Below are 15,389 nucleotides of genomic sequence, written 5' to 3'. Positions count from 1 at the left end.
TGGTGCAGAGTGATATTGACTCGGAGCCGGCTTTAAAAGGAGCTTCTGTTTCCACACCGTTCCATTCCTATTATTGTCTTAGTGTGTGTGTGTGTGTGTGTGTGTGTGTGTGTGTGTGTGTGTGTGTGTGTGTGTGTGTTTAACTTAAGAGAGCAGCGAGTGTCATGCTCACATAACTGTTCACAGTACAAACGTGCTCAAACACACTTCACTTGAACTTTTGTGGAAATCTAAAAAAGAAGAAAATTCTCCTCCACAGTTTCTGCTTTCTCTCTGATCCAATGATCTGAAGTAATGCAACTCCAGTGGGTCGAGAAACGGCTGCTTCCTCTTCTAACACCGTTGAACGGGCAACATTTACTTTCTTTCTTACCAAAGTCCTGATTTGCTGCTGTGATTTGCTGAATTTGTTTTGGTGCCATTTTAACTATGGACCCTTAATTTTCAGGCTACTACTTTTGAGGCTTCTAAATACTGACATTCATTTACAAAAACAGATAAATATAAAAAACAAGGATAAACAAAATATAACCCAGGTTAAATTCATCCTGTATAAGATACAAAATGTTGTCAGAAAGATTGTGCAGAACCTGTTTGGTTCTGTTCCTCTTTTCATTCATTTCAGTGCAAAAGATTAGAGTTAGGCCGTATATGTATATGATCAATTTTCACAGTCTGTTAGTTTAAAGCAGGTCTTGATGATTTAGCCATTGCTTGTGCTTACATTTGCTCGGCTTGGACTCAAACTGTGCGCTTGCACTCGCATATTATTATATTCTGGACAGATTTCCTGCTATTCAGCATCAGCTCTTCTCCTCACGCTGCTTCTGTGCACGCTTGAAATTTCTGCTCTCCGTTTGAATTTTTGTTTTCCTTCTTTGACGGTCACGCACAGGTTGGAGTGCATGAACTCGGTTAAAGTAAGATTCTCTACGCGCTTTAAGTGACATATGATTGATTGATCAATTATCTTTGGTTATTAGTCAGGATCCTATTATTGCCTCACCTTTCGTTTTCAATCACACCTCAGGCAAAGTGCTTCCTCAGCAGTACTTGTTTACACCCATCACTTGTTTAAACTCACCTGTTTACGTCTTTGAGTTGCTTCTCCTCACACTGAAGCCTGTTCAGAGGAGCTGTTCCTGAAGCATCATTAAACTCAGATTCATGGCATCGTGTAAGTTGAAAGTGGGCTGTCCGCTGGACCTCAGCAAAAATACAAATTGGATAGCCTTACACCTTAGTTGAATGCAGTCATGCAGTCAAGAGTATAAAGAACAATCTGCCTGCTCCTCCGTCAGACCGTATCGCTGTATGTTATATATAAATATACAGGGGGCTCACACTCTGCCCGCCTCTTGTACTCGCTCTGTTCACGTCACATGGTGCAGAATTTAGGATTTATAATGTCATGTAAATTGAATAAGGTCGGTCGACTGCATCTCGGAGTTGTGCATAAATGTCAAGGTAAACTAGTGATTGTAGTTTTCTGTTCACTCCAACACATGGATAACTACTGAAGTGTCGGAAAATCCTTCAGCTCCAGCTTCCACTCAACTTTTTTTTATATCTCGTACGACTTAATCACGCTGCATCACAGCTGAGGAGGACGTTTCATAGGAATTTCTTTTTTCTCGCCGCCGAGGTCTCTCCAAGAACTCGGAGGGAGCGATGGAGGCGCGGACCGTCGGGATCCGTCAAGGTCGTCTGTCAAGAGCGGGACACACGTCCGAGTTCGGGGAAGGGTTTCGTTTCAAAACAGAAAACACTTCATAACCAAGAGTGATGGAGTCGAACAGACACACGGACGCGGTGACAGGCTTTGCCTCATCTCACATCTACTGCACCAGCAGTCAAAACACAGACTTGAAATAGACTCTTTGTTCCCCTATAAATGACTTTAACACGTGCTGGGGGTGAAACTGGAGATGAATAATAACATCTCTTTACTGACACTATTTATATTGTAAAGGCTATTACACCTAATTGTATGTCATCCCCGTATCCCCTCTGTGTTTTTGAACTCTTAGTTTTGGCACCGGCACGGTTAAGGAGGGGCGGGGGGGGGTTGTCCCTGAGCATAATCGCTCTTAACTAAAAGGAAAAGTAAAAGGCTTTAAAACACGCTGCTGATCTTGGCAGGTTGTGTCACGGTTTCAGTTTATAGCGAACTATAGGGTTCCTGCTATCACCGCATCTCGACCGCACTTTTCCTTCGACCGCCTGGGACCCCCCCCTTCCAGCGCTCGGCCTGTCCCAGCTGTTATTGTTAAAGGTCTGTGAACCTGACATCAAAACATGGTTTTATGTGTCATTAAGCTCCACTGTCCTCACCTTATGGGCCTCAGAGATAATCAATCACCTGTAAGAGGTTGCCAATAAGTTAGCATGGGGGGGGGTGTAGAGACCAGGACATGAACAACCTCAGCGCGGGTCGGATTACCAGGAGTCAGAATGTGGTCGAGGGGGATTGTTTGAGTTTTGGGTTTTCAGGCTCTTCTATAGAATAAAATCTAAACCAAGCTGGGTAAATACGGCTTTAATGGTCCGGCAATCCGAACTGTTTTTGCACTAATGTTATTGCTGCCACCCTCGGTCCATAAAGCTCCTGAACTTTGCCGGCATGCGCTGGTTTCAGAGGCGCGAGCTCTGAGGCCGGGGTACAAAGCTGTGAAGGTTTTAGTAAAGCTTTGCAGAGCTGATCACAGCTATCGAGGCTTTTTTCAACATCTCCGACGTTTATAACCCAAATTACAACGTATTTATGTGCTGAATAATCATATCTGATGACGTAGATTAACGGACGGCTTCCTTCTTCCTGTTTCTAATCCACGTCGGCAGGAGGGCTTCGTTCTCTGCAGTGAAAGAGGGAAAGACTGGATACTATAGAGAGAGAGAGAATCTAAATAGAGAGAGAGAGAATCATTTAAAGAGGATGTTAACAAAGAGTACGTCCAACAAGTGTTCAACAGATGGAAATATGAAGGAAATGAGAAGATCACAAACAACAAAACATGACATATTGTTGTTTTATGGCAAAATGACTTGAATTTTCAGTTTAAAACAGCTGAAAGAGACGTCATTTTGCTTTTGTTTAGACGTTACGGTCACACACGGCTGATGCACACTGTTGTTTCAACATCTCTTCAGGGCTATAATGTTTTCTTGGGGGACGCACACGCAGGGAGGCGAGAGGACGCGCGGTCTTGTGGGCTGCTTTGGTTTCTAATATTGCAGAGGTAGTTCTTCGGCGGCCAAGCGGCACCATGTGACGGTAACTGGATCGCAACACAGCTGCAGCCGTGGACACCCTCGGTCGTCCCCAAGGCTGCTGGAATAGCGACAGGGCAGCTCCGCTCACACTCAAATACTGAGCACACACACACACACACACACACTGGCGTATGGAAAAACCCAAATAGTACAGGATGGGGGTAAGTGGGGAGGTGCGGCGGAGAACTCTACCCTGCCTGTTTCAAAGATGTTTTTAAAGCTGTGAAATTTCTGGTGGAACCACGGCAGGTTGAGTTACACACAGGGCTGTCTTTTAACGCAGGAGCTGCTGTTTGTTCTTCTGTTAAATGGAGGGTGGCAGTGGTCAGACAGGAACCCAACTACAGTCAATTAGGAATGTCTCTGTCAGAGGGCAGACCAGACGCTCGTTCCCTATTAAAGCCCTTGTTGTTTCTGTTCGCTCTGATGGACGTGTGAGACGGTCTGTGTATGTTGGGAGAGGTACAGGGCAAACTTTAGACTGAAAACAGGTTTAATATTTGTTTGGAACAGGGAGGGAGGGTCGTCTCAAGAACCTCACGCATTGGGAAACTTTTTGGATTTTTCCAACTTAAGGCCGTGGTATATCCCGGTCTTGGAGAAGTCGCCGCTTCCTGTGACTTGATTTCTGAGGATGTTTTTACGTGTTCTCCTCTCTGTAATGTGGTGTTTGTCTGTACAGATTTTGTCTGGAGTCTACTTGTGATAATTCTTCTGTAAATTGAGTCACTTCCACCGTCTATTTTGATGATGAGCTACATTGCCCTGATAAAGGCCAGTGTGCCGCAAAGTGCAGGTGCAGTACTTTTATTTATCTTTTTTTATCAAGCTACACTAATAAATGCTTTTATAGTATTTGAGTGCTGAGGTTTATTACATTTTTTTTAGATCAGAGTGTCTGAAAAGCCTGAAACACATTTGTTTGAGTTTCAAATCCTCTGTGTTATAAAGGCTCACAAAGTTATGATTCATACCTTATTTTATTACATTTTAAATCAGCTTACCCTCACAGAGGAAAAACTACAAAACAGGACTACTCTGTAATATGTGTAATTTACTTACTATTCTATTTTATTTATTTTGTTGGATGTGGTTTGTGAAAGGGTTTATTTTAGGTATTATGGGTTTTTTTATGTTTAAAAAAATTATGAGAAAAATATTATTCTTGGGTTGTTCTCTTATTAATCAAAGCAGGACAATGATGTTTGTTATTTTTTTGCATATTCAGAAATTTTAAATGGAAAATCAACATTTCTAGTCTTTAACTAAACTTCAACACAAAATAAAATGTGATTTATTACATTTGTTATTAGCACAATGATAAATTAGGTAATTTACAAGTACACTGATGCTGAGGTAAAGTGTTCAGACAGCAAATTTCTCTTGTAGTATCACTGTCGGCATTATTTAACCTTTTTATGGTTACGTTCGATCAGTCACAGCTCAGCACTTGGATAAAGTTGTGGTCTGATTTAATACATGAAATCCCACCGACTTCAGACGCAACATGTTTATTTATATTTAACCCAATGATCTTTCACTAACCTTGACCAAAGCACTTACGCTGCCTCTCCAACCACAGACCCGACTCAGTGTGAACCCTCTGGCACGACACTCACCGCTGAACACAAACCAGACGGCTGCTGAGTTTTTCCTACAAAACATAATAAGTGTGCGATTACGTTTCCTCCTAAACATCTCGTGTTGCACTTTATGTTGTATAGAAACGTTAATTCTAAGAGACGGGGTCGGCCTGTCCTACACTGTGCGGACATGTTTGCGATATGATCTATTGATCGTGTCTCGTTTGTCGGTGTGTCCGTCCATCTGTCCTCCGTTTGACATATTACTGACCCGAGCAGCGACCATACACTTTCACAACCTCCAGACTTGAGGAACTCCAACTGATTTAATCACTGTAGGTTAAATTTATTACACAAACAACGCTGTCAAGTTTGGACAAAGCGTGATGAATGATCCGATGTCTAAATAAATTGCATCACAGACTGGACGGGGGTCAGGATGATTAAGGTTGACATTTCAAGGCTTTTTTTTATCTTACTTTACTTTCTTTTACTTTGAAAGGTCAAATATGGCATCAAAATAATTGTGTGCTAACTTGGGCAATGCAGCGCCGAAGATGCTTTCATTACACACACACACACACACACACACGCACACACACACACGCTGCAGCTGCAGTGTAACCTTACACCAGTATCTCTGAACCTCACTTGGTCACCGAACACTGAAGAGCGTGCAGGGCTGTTGCAGGGCAGGGTGGGACAGGAGAGAATCTCAAGAGCGTGGCGAGTTGGCAAGACGCATCAAACGCCGAGCCCTGAACCCTGATACGCAATGTTGCCGACACTCAGTGGAATAAATAGAGGGAACACTGTCCCCTCCCCTCTAGTGTGATGATAACATCCATCAGCAGCAAGTTCTTACACAGGAGAATCAAAAACATGTAAAACCACGTAGGAGTATTTGTCTTTGGGGAAAGTAAAACTAACTTAAATTAAATAATGGCTTATTACAACATCGACAAAACTCACACGTATATATTATATATTTCCTGCAGTACCTTGAGAATGTTTGTAGTTAGTCAGTCATTCTGCTAAAGCTGCTCAAACAATGAAGCTTTCCATCTATTGTGTCATCGTCGAAAAACAAAACAATTAAAAAACTAGAAATAAGTACATCACACATTTCTCAGGACAGAAAACTAAAATAAAGAACAATTCAAACCTCACACAACAAAATGACTTCACTTAAACATAATGGTTGCAGCTTTAAAAATGTCCTCATGCAACCAATCACCGACCAGAATGTGTCTGAACAATAATAATTAATTAATAATAATCTTAAAAGTCATCTGCATCTCAAACCTCATTTAAACTCATATGGGAATAACAAGTATTATGACAAGTACAAAATATCATTATGATATTGTTTTTTAACGGCAGCCAAGCAGAACCACAGATGACAGCTCCCCACAAGTGAAGCCAGTTTATCTTAAACGCCCCCTAGTGTCTGGCTGCAGTACAGGTCACAAACTTTGCCTCCTCCATGATAGCGGATGGGACCAAACTAATTAAGTCAAATTTTTCTAAGTCATAATTTTTCTTCTAAAAGACGATATCTTTCAGTTATAATACTTATGTTTGTCCAAGCGTTCGTTTTACAGATGAGTTTAGTTTTGATTAGTTATTTGACGCTATTAAAAACGTGGTGAAAGGTTATGATTGACAGCTGAGACACGCTCGCGATTAGGCTCCAAATACGCAAGACGGCTGTGTCCATATCCGGAATATTTGGGCTTCATTTTCTGGATAGTGGGAGGAAGTGGAGATGCGCCTCCACCTTTACAGTCTAGGTTCATAAAAAGTTAGTAGGGTGTAAACATTTGGTTTGATGTTGAGTTACTGAGCTTGTTTTTCTTACATAAATCCTCAAATGTACCAACTTGTCTTCACACAAGCACAGTTTCACTTTTCTGAGCTGAACGACCAGACGATCAATAAGAAGTAACTTTGTGCAGACACGCTGCTTCTATCTCATGAAACTCAGTGTCCATATCAACCCGTCGAGTTCTTTTCACTGCCCGAACATCCCCGTAATAACAGCACTATTGAATTTGGATTGCAGCTCTCGTAGAAGTGCCAACCGAGTGCCGCGCGCTCTCCGAGCACTCTCCGTCTGTAATGAGGAGAGCTGGCAGCACCATCAAAGGCTTTCCACTGAACCCTGACACTAAATGTTCCTGATGATGTGTCCGAGGGGGAGAAATAACTGATCCTACCAAACAAGCCGGAGAGGCTCTGACGTCAGGTCCTCAAGTGTGGTCGCTGAACGGGAAATTCACCTTCCCTGCACGTCTGCTTTCACACACAGCGAGAGCAAACAGTGCAGCGTTGGTGGAGGAAATGAAGGCGATGGGAAAACAAAGATCATTTTTGATAGTTCTGTACCACACAGCTTGTCGTGTGGCGGCTTCATGCTGGGCCCTGAAACACGGCTGCGGTGCGTGTGTGCTCGCTGTTGGAGGCGGGAGAGACGACCTTCTTGTCCGAAATAACAGGGTGGAGGTGAAACTAAAAGATTTTGGAATCTGTCATGTCCCTCCCACCCGCTAGCTCTTCCTCCACGGCTCATGTCTGATCCCTCTCCCGCCACTTCTGCGTCTGCACGACGAAACTACAAAGCTCCTCCGCCTCGAGACAGCCTGAAATCAATCTGGCTGAAATGGAAATGAGGCACAACCGGAGAGCGAACAGCAGGAGAGACAGAGGTGGGCGACGGGAAAGCATGAGGGTGGGGAAGGAGACGGGCTGGAGCTGCTTCACGTCCAAAAACATGCTTCAACCTGTTGAAACTGCTTCGTCAGCTTACTGGCATCAATCCGACAACCCCCCCACCACACACACACACACAGGTCGTCTCTCTCTCTCCTTTACACCCCCAGGCCCACAGAGTGAATGTTAATAAACTTGGCCATTGTAGATCAAACCAAACAGCACAGAACAGAGGTAAGAGCTAATCTGTCCATCCCCGGCACACTCCTAACAAGAATGGTGGAACGTGAGTGGCTCTCCAGAGCAGGATTTCTATCTATTAAGCCGCCGGGACACCCCAGAATGAAACATGGAGGGATCTGGATAAATAAGTTCTCCCCCCCTGGCTCCGCTGTGGGGAAATTGATTTACATTCTCTGTGTTATTCTTCACAGACGTCATTATCACCCCTTTGGGATTGATGATTATCTTCTTATCGTCGCGGTGAAAATGGCAATTTGCGCTCTTTGCAAAGGAAGAAATCTGAACGTTGTGAAACGGGGCGCTGTAAAACACAATGGCACACATTCATTTCTTTTCTTTTTTTTTTTTCAGGCTCACATTCTCATCTTCCTTTGTGCCAATCTCTCCCCCCCCCCCCCCTCGCTCTGTGTGCCCGTGAAAGGATGGCGAGAAAGGCATTCTGATCTGCTGGTAGATACACGAGATGCAGAGCGGAGCGCTATCAGCCTCCGTGTTGACGCCACAAGGTCCAGAGTTGTCAAAAGTATCTGACCTCCATCTCTGTGAGATTACAGCGCAGCGAGTGGATATGGATCAAGCGCGTGTTCAAACAAATTCAGCCGGCGTCAAGATACATAAGCGTGCGTAAAGAACAATGTTGCCTTGGCAACGCTGGCACCCTTCCATTCACCCCCTTTGGTGAATATTTCGTTTCGTGTTTGATGAAATGAAATCGTGTAAAATATGAAACAGTCTGTGATCAGTGGGTTTGAGGTCGTACAGAGATAATGATCCACTGCTTTCTGCCAAAACAGGCAACAAAATGGAGCTTAAGAAATACCAATAAATAATGAATACTTGGTAGAAAAGGAGCCGACATGTAGAGAAATCTTGGATGGTTCACTGTCAACCTTCTCTGTGCTGCTGCAGAAACATTTTTGGAACATTTTCTTTGCTTCGCCGTCTTCCTGGCGAACCGCCCGCTTCACCTCATGTTCCTCCTTCTCTTTGTTGGTTTTCCTCCGAGTTAAAAAGAGATTTCTGAGCAGCACCTGGGTTGTTTTGACACCGTGATCCCAGAGAGCAGCGCAGCCACATCCCCACTTTGATTTCAAAAAATCAAAGTGTAAAGTGAGAATTGGGCGCAGGTTCAAACACTGCTTGACTTTTTTCATGTACTTTGTTTTATGGATTGTGCTTTATACTTCTCCTGCAGGAAGAGAGAGAGAGAATAAAAGATGATTAATGAGAGCTGGTCAGGGCAGAGTGCAGGGGCAGGATATATTTACCACATTGCTGACCGGGCCTAAAGTGAGCAGGGGTGGGCAATGCCACCCAACAGGGGTTTTCCTGTGTAGATAATCGGTAAAACCTGGTGCCGCCTCGGCCTCCAGACAAAATTCTAGCACAGTTGAAACTGTTTTAAGTGATCACATTTGTCCTGGGCCAAATTCATCACTGTAATCGGTTGATTACTATAAAATAATTGTGTAACTTCTTTATTAAAGTACCAGAACTTGAGGGAAAGGTAACTTGGCACGCACACACACACACACACACACACACACACACACACACACACACACACACAATGTCATAGTCATCTCTATAATTGGAAGAATTATTAGTATTGTTATTATACCACGGCTTTGTTTAATTTCCCACTGTGACACGTTCTTTAAAACTTCGGGAAATTTGGGATGGTGCCCATCCCAAATTTCTAATTCCCCCCCCCCCCCCCCCCCAATCTGAGTAGTCTAGATCCGGCCCTGTTGCTGACAGAGGAGAATAAAAAAAGCATTACGTTTTTTTTAAAGTTTATATTTGCACAGAATATGCTCAGTGTAAATTGAAGTACATATCTTTCTTTGTTATATTGTTAATGAATATTAAAATTTTGTAAAATACATTTACATGAAATATAAGAACACCAATATTTCAGCTCTTCCGACTTTATAGCAACGAGCTCTTTTACACGAAAAGTGTTTCAAAGCCTGCGCAACTGGCCATTTCTATATTTATTCCCTCCACTTGGTCCACACATAAACAAACTGCTCGACGCCTCTTTCCATTTGCCTGTCAGGTCCTGAGCAGGGCCTCCACAGAGAAGGGTAATGGCCTCACAGCCGGAGTCCTGCCTGAGCTGCCGTGAGGGCTCTTGACAGAGTCTTCACGAGGACCTGCCTGGGCGGCACGAGCCGCCAGGGGTCTGGGATCATGAGTCCTGCTGGTTCCACTGACGTCCGCTCCGCCCAGGATACTCTGATCTGATCTAAAAACAGAGCGTGTGATGGCCAAGCAGTTTGAGTCCATTACTTCTGGTGGGTCTGAGGGGGATTTGACAAGTTCTAGACGCGGCAGACTTGTGTTGCCATGATTTCTGAGTCCCTGTTGTGACGGTGGACACATCAGCTCTGCTCGGTCTTTCTTCTCAGAGACTCTCCATCCGTTCTGCACCTCCTCTTCCCGCCTGGCTCCCTCTGTGCTTCTGCATAAGAAGTCATTAAAGTCACCTTCTGCGGGAGCTCTGCTCCTCAGGTGGAAGAAGTGACAGAACTGGAAGTCGCACTCATACAGCGGAGGCTTGTATTTGTAGATGTAGCCCGATGTCCCCGCAGCAGCTGGGTCCTTGTCGAGAGCGCAGCAGTGGAGGCCGGGGGAGACGGGCAGCGGCGGCGGGTGAATCACGGGGACGAGGACCGAGGACGAGAAGGAAAGTTCACTCTGCAGCTCCCTCTGCCTCAGCTCTCGCTCCAGCATCACGTTCTCCAGCTCCTTGTCCGCGAAGGCTCGTCTCTTCCTCATCCGGGCGCTGATGGACGGGCACGTGAAGTGTGCACGATCCCGCTGCGCCTGCTTGGACCAGCAGGAGGCGTCTTCCTCCAGAGGCACCACCGGTTTCAGACCTGAACACGGGAGCAGAGCCACATTCTGCTGTTATATAGACATAACATATTCATGAATTATGAAATCGTTTCAAGCAGTTAACTGTTGCATTTACGTTCGAGTACTTTGTTGTTTATTATTTTAATATTCCAGTTAGTTAGCGCCGTCGTTGGTGCTTCACTGTGAGCACAGGGAGGCTGAGAGGGCGATAGAGAGGACACAGCTTCCAGCGGGACTTGACAGCAGGCCAAAAGGTATTAATACACACTATATATTACCATAACAGCCTGTTGTTGTAAAGTAAAGAGTGACCAGGTTTGTTTAAATAAATTAAGTGTGAGTAATGACATCCCAGAAGAAGCACAGGTGGTGTCAGCCAAAGAGACTCTGTAAAGCTCTGTACAAGAACATAGTGTATTCACATGTAGGCCGACATATAGTGTATTCACGGTACATGTACATGTGTAACTATCACTTACACTATTATTCTTTAACATGTTCAGTTACAATGACACGTCCTATTGGGCAAACAAAGCTCAAACCTACAAAGACTAAGGCTAAAAACAGGCTTAATCTAGGTTTTGTATTAACGCTGGGACTAATTATGCATTGGTGTTGGTTAAAGCAACATTATGCAACTATTTTACATAAAAAAAACTGCTTCATTATAATAGTACAATTGATTTGGCAGATTAATGTTGCGTTCACTCTCACTCCTCACCCTGCTCTTGCTCTTGCTCTGTGTAACTTTGGTGGGTGGGTATGATCTCCTGTGTCACAGCTTCAACTGTCAGAATCCGCTCCAGCAAACTGAAGAGTAACGTTGAACTATTGATCTGCGTTTATCTCCGATATTCAGCCAAGAAACTTTTTAAAATACGAAGAATTCTAAACAGAGTTTGGTGGATTTGAGACGGCAGCAGCTCTTCTGGTTCAGGGAGCCGGGGATCATGGGTAATATCCACGGGTAATATCCTGTTTCAGTTCAGTGAGTGGGACAAAGTGAACATATTGATCCACGTTGTTTTTGCTCTACATGGAAACAACTTAATCGCTTGGACACGCAAGCCCAACACAATGTATTACCAAGTGTGGCTGCAGAGGGCGCTGTTGCTCAGTAAAAGTTACATAGTGTTGCTTTAAGGTTGAGATAAACAGGCCGGAAATGCTCAGAAATTCAACTGAACATTTTATTTTAATGGCCCTTTCTCTACAATTATCTTTTCTAAGAAATAAATTACCTCTGACGTGCGAGTTTTCAACCTTTTATAAGCAACACATTTTGTTTTTTTATATTTAGTTTGACTTGTCAGTGTTACGATGAATCACTCCCTCCACCAACAGATGAGTCATTTGTGACCTTGTATGAATTCAGATAAATGTAACACAATAAAAATCAATAAAGCAAAATGCAAAAGTCGACTTAAAGCTTTTCATCTGGTCTACAGGAAAAAAAGGAAACTACCTTTTTGTCCCAGTCCGGGAGAAGAGAGGGATGTTAATGAGAAAGGAGAGGTTAATTAAACTTTACCCTGCAGTATGCTCTTGGTCAGGAGGCTCGGCTCGGCTGCTCGGCTGTAACGCTGATACGCCGTCCTCCGCAGCGGAGCCGCACACCTGACCCCCCTCTTACCCTGAGAGGAACATGGGAACAGGAGTTAAACAGTTGGACATAATCATATTGCACTGAGACCGTCCCCCCCCCATGTGCTATTAAAGGTATTCAATACATTATGTAAGAGGCAAGTAAAGGTCTTTGTGATTCAAAGATTTAAATTGCAGTGACCACTTGTCCTTGTCTCATTTGCAGAGGCCTGCAGCTACATTGCTAACTGGTACCAGGAATAAAAAACAGCTTCTGTACTTGCATCCGAGCAAGTGTGGGATTGAGTTTAAGGTTCTGTTATTTGTTTTTTTAAAGCTTTACTGGTGCTTCAGTGCATCTCTGAGCTCTGCTTCCATCCCCAGATCTCTGAGATCCTCCGAGCAGCTGCTCCGGGCGGTTCCCTGCTCGAAGGGAAGAGGACAAGCGTCTGCTGGAGCCGAATTAAAAACTATTTTACCAATTACAGTTAAGTGTTAGCCCTGTATAAACACGTTTAAAGCTGAACTGACGACCCTCATGTTTTCTATTTCATGCTTTTTAGTGCCATTAGGATTTTATTTTGACATTTTAAAACATTCCTTGCGTGTGTATAACTTCATGGATTTGTCTCTGTTGTTTCTTTTTGTTTCTGTTTCATTTGGCTTTTATCATGTCGTGCTTTTTTCTCTCTCTTTATGTTATGATATTATATTATTTATTCTTATTTTATTCTAGTTGTTTTAAAGGTGCTTTATAAATAAACTTGGCTTGACTTGAAAAAAAAAGAGTGAGGGATATTTGCCTTCTCCTGACATTACAAGAATGCAAGTAAGCAATTTTGTACAGAGGACAGTATAAATACCCTGTTATATACTACACATATTATTGTAGTTGTATTTTGAGAGAAAGTTTTATCCACAATATCTATTTATGACACAATTTATATATTGAAATGATTAAGATTTAACACATATTTCTAAACAGTTGATGAAACTCCAAACAAACTGAAGTTAGAGACACTTTGAAGGGTATAGAATCTACTTAGTCATATTCTTAATATTTATTATTTATTTAATATTTATTCAAGTTTAAATTTGTATGTCTGTGAAAACTGCTTTGTGCAGATGATTGTGTATATTCTCACTTGTAAAATGGACCTTGATCATGATCAAACTCAAATAACTATACAGCTTACTCTCAAGTCTCTAGAATAATACAAGCCATACTAGAAAATATTTTTCATATATTAAAAAATAAACTTGAATAAAATGGTCAAATACGTAAATAAAATCGACAACAACAAAAACCCATCTAACCTTCAAGCTGTTATAGTTAGTCTCCATATGTGCAGCCATGATAAAGGCCTATAGTCAGACTTCTGTCACACACATTAAAGATCATAAATAACAGCAGCCTCCCAGCAACATTTCTTCACACTTATGTAAAGTGCAAAATATTCATATGTGTTTTTTATCTTCAGAGAAATTGTGGACAGCGACAGAAAATTATGAAGCGAGAACTTTTATTCTAACCTTGAAGTTTAACACTGTACTTTTCCCAAACACTCACATATTTTGACAGTGAACATTTTGATTGTATATTTTTCTCTTCACGCACACTCGTCCCCCCCCCACTGACCTGGCCTTGTGCTCTCCTCACCTCCGCCGCCTGCTGCCGCCTCAGCGCGACCTGCGCCGCCATGACTCGCTGCCGCTCCACCACCAGCAGGCAGCAGGCGCAGCGACAGTCCCTCCAGCGGCAGAAACGTTTGTGGCCCTTCAGACACGACACGACGCCGTGGTTCCGACAGCGGGCGCACTTAGGGCTCCGGGTCATCTTGCGCGGCTTCTGCAGCTGCTGGACCTCTGGGGACAGGGCCGCTTTATCCTGCCCTCCGTCCCCGGGGATGCAGCCGCGCTGCCCGGCGCATCCGTCAGGACTCGTCACGTCAACAGCTTGTTCGGATTTCAGCTCTTCGGATGTTGCCGTGGTCTCCTGCTGCAGGCCTCCTTCCAGCTGAGAGGACATCTATGACTAACAACAAACACAGGGATCCCACTTTTAATGCGCTTTGTTGCTGAGAGGACTTTTACGCACAACTTTACGCAGGATTTTAACTAAAAAAACAACGAATCAGAAGCGTTTCTGTTGTTGATTATCACCGTGGAATTGGTGCAAAAAAAACAATAATTGATCCTGAAATGTTCTCATTAAACAGTCAAGAGAGCTGATAAATCACAGCGGTGGAGCACTTTTACGCACGCATTTTAATAGTATTAATCCAACAAACCACCTGTAACATGACAGCACACATATTTCCCTTCTTCAAATAAACCAACTTCCACCAGAAACCAAACGGACGCAGTCATGTAACGAGCCCCGGAGACGGAACAACAGCTGTACAGAAAACTAATGGTCAGCACCCACCCGTGAGGTGATGTGTCCTTCTCCTCTCTGCTGCTGCTGCTGCTGCTGCTGCATGACAGTGTTTTCAGGGTGGAAACTTTGCAGCCTGCCGCCAGACGTTTGAAATGTCAAGCCCCTCTCAGCTGCTCCCTGACGCACTTTCCAAGAAACGAGCGGATGGCAGACCGGGCCACAATGCCGAGGTCCTGGCGCGGGACCCACGAGAAAAAAGATTTGGGGGAAACCCACTGCAACTCCCCCTCAATCCCTGCCCCCCCTCCCCCTTGTCTGTAAACACGTATACCTGCCCGGTCCTGTCCTGCCCTCCATCTCTCAAGATGTTCTCACCTTTCACCAGAGACCTGGGATCCTGCCACACGCACGTCCAGCCTCAGTTTTTACGCGCGAAGGTCAGAATTTAAGAGAAGATAAATTGAAATCTAGGCAGCAAATATCAGCATTTCCACCCGGAACGATTTAATTTTAATATCATCAAACTACATCCCTAATCATAGGCCTAATTATGAATACCATAATACTAGTAATAGGCTAATCATATAATAAAGCACACCTTGGTTCTGTGTCCTTGAGGTTGCACATATGTGTGAGCTGTATGTTTTACCAGACTGCTATAATACGGACTAATTACCCATGAGCCTCAGGGAGAGAAGGCCAGTGAGGAAACGAGAGGCAGTGGGAGAGAAGGGGGGGGGGGGGGTATA

General features: G+C 43.8%; 1 protein-coding gene across 2 annotated transcripts; it reads right to left on the bottom strand.

Annotated features, from left to right (window-relative positions):
- Positions 1-9,530: 9,530 nt before the first annotated feature.
- dmrt2b (doublesex and mab-3 related transcription factor 2b) lies at positions 9,531-15,174 on the bottom strand. Of its 2 annotated transcripts, none has more exons than XM_034583804.1 (4): positions 14,689-15,174; positions 13,900-14,295; positions 12,208-12,310; positions 9,531-10,696 (listed from the first exon to the last, which is right to left on the bottom strand). In XM_034583804.1, the coding sequence occupies exons 2-4, from the start codon at positions 14,287-14,289 to the stop codon at positions 9,870-9,872; spliced, it is 1,320 nt and encodes a 439-aa protein (XP_034439695.1). In that variant the 5' UTR covers positions 14,290-14,295; positions 14,689-15,174; the 3' UTR covers positions 9,531-9,869. The 2 variants fall into 2 exon arrangements, with proteins under 2 accessions (XP_034439695.1, XP_034439694.1); XM_034583803.1 differs by having other exon boundaries at positions 12,208-12,307; positions 13,897-14,295; positions 14,689-15,168.
- Positions 15,175-15,389: the final 215 nt, after the last annotated feature.

The sequence above is a fragment of the Hippoglossus hippoglossus genome, chromosome 4 (genome assembly GCF_009819705.1).
Source record: "Hippoglossus hippoglossus isolate fHipHip1 chromosome 4, fHipHip1.pri, whole genome shotgun sequence".
Taxonomy (NCBI): Eukaryota; Metazoa; Chordata; class Actinopteri; order Pleuronectiformes; family Pleuronectidae; genus Hippoglossus; species Hippoglossus hippoglossus.
The sequence above is the reverse complement of the archived record's forward strand: the minus strand, read 5'-3'. Positions and strand labels throughout refer to the sequence as shown.

Excerpts from the sequence above, each read along its gene's own strand:
- dmrt2b (XM_034583804.1), bottom strand. The coding sequence starts at position 14,289 with ATGTCCTCTCAGCTGGAAGGAGGCCTGCAGCAGGAGACCACGGCAACA. Across the intron at positions 12,311-13,899 it reads TGAGGAGAGCACAAGGCCAG|GGTAAGAGGGGGGTCAGGTG; the intron begins GTCAGTGGGGGG and ends TGTTCCTCTCAG. Across the intron at positions 10,697-12,207 it reads GACCAAGAGCATACTGCAGG|GTCTGAAACCGGTGGTGCCT; the intron begins GTAAAGTTTAAT and ends TCCCGTGTTCAG.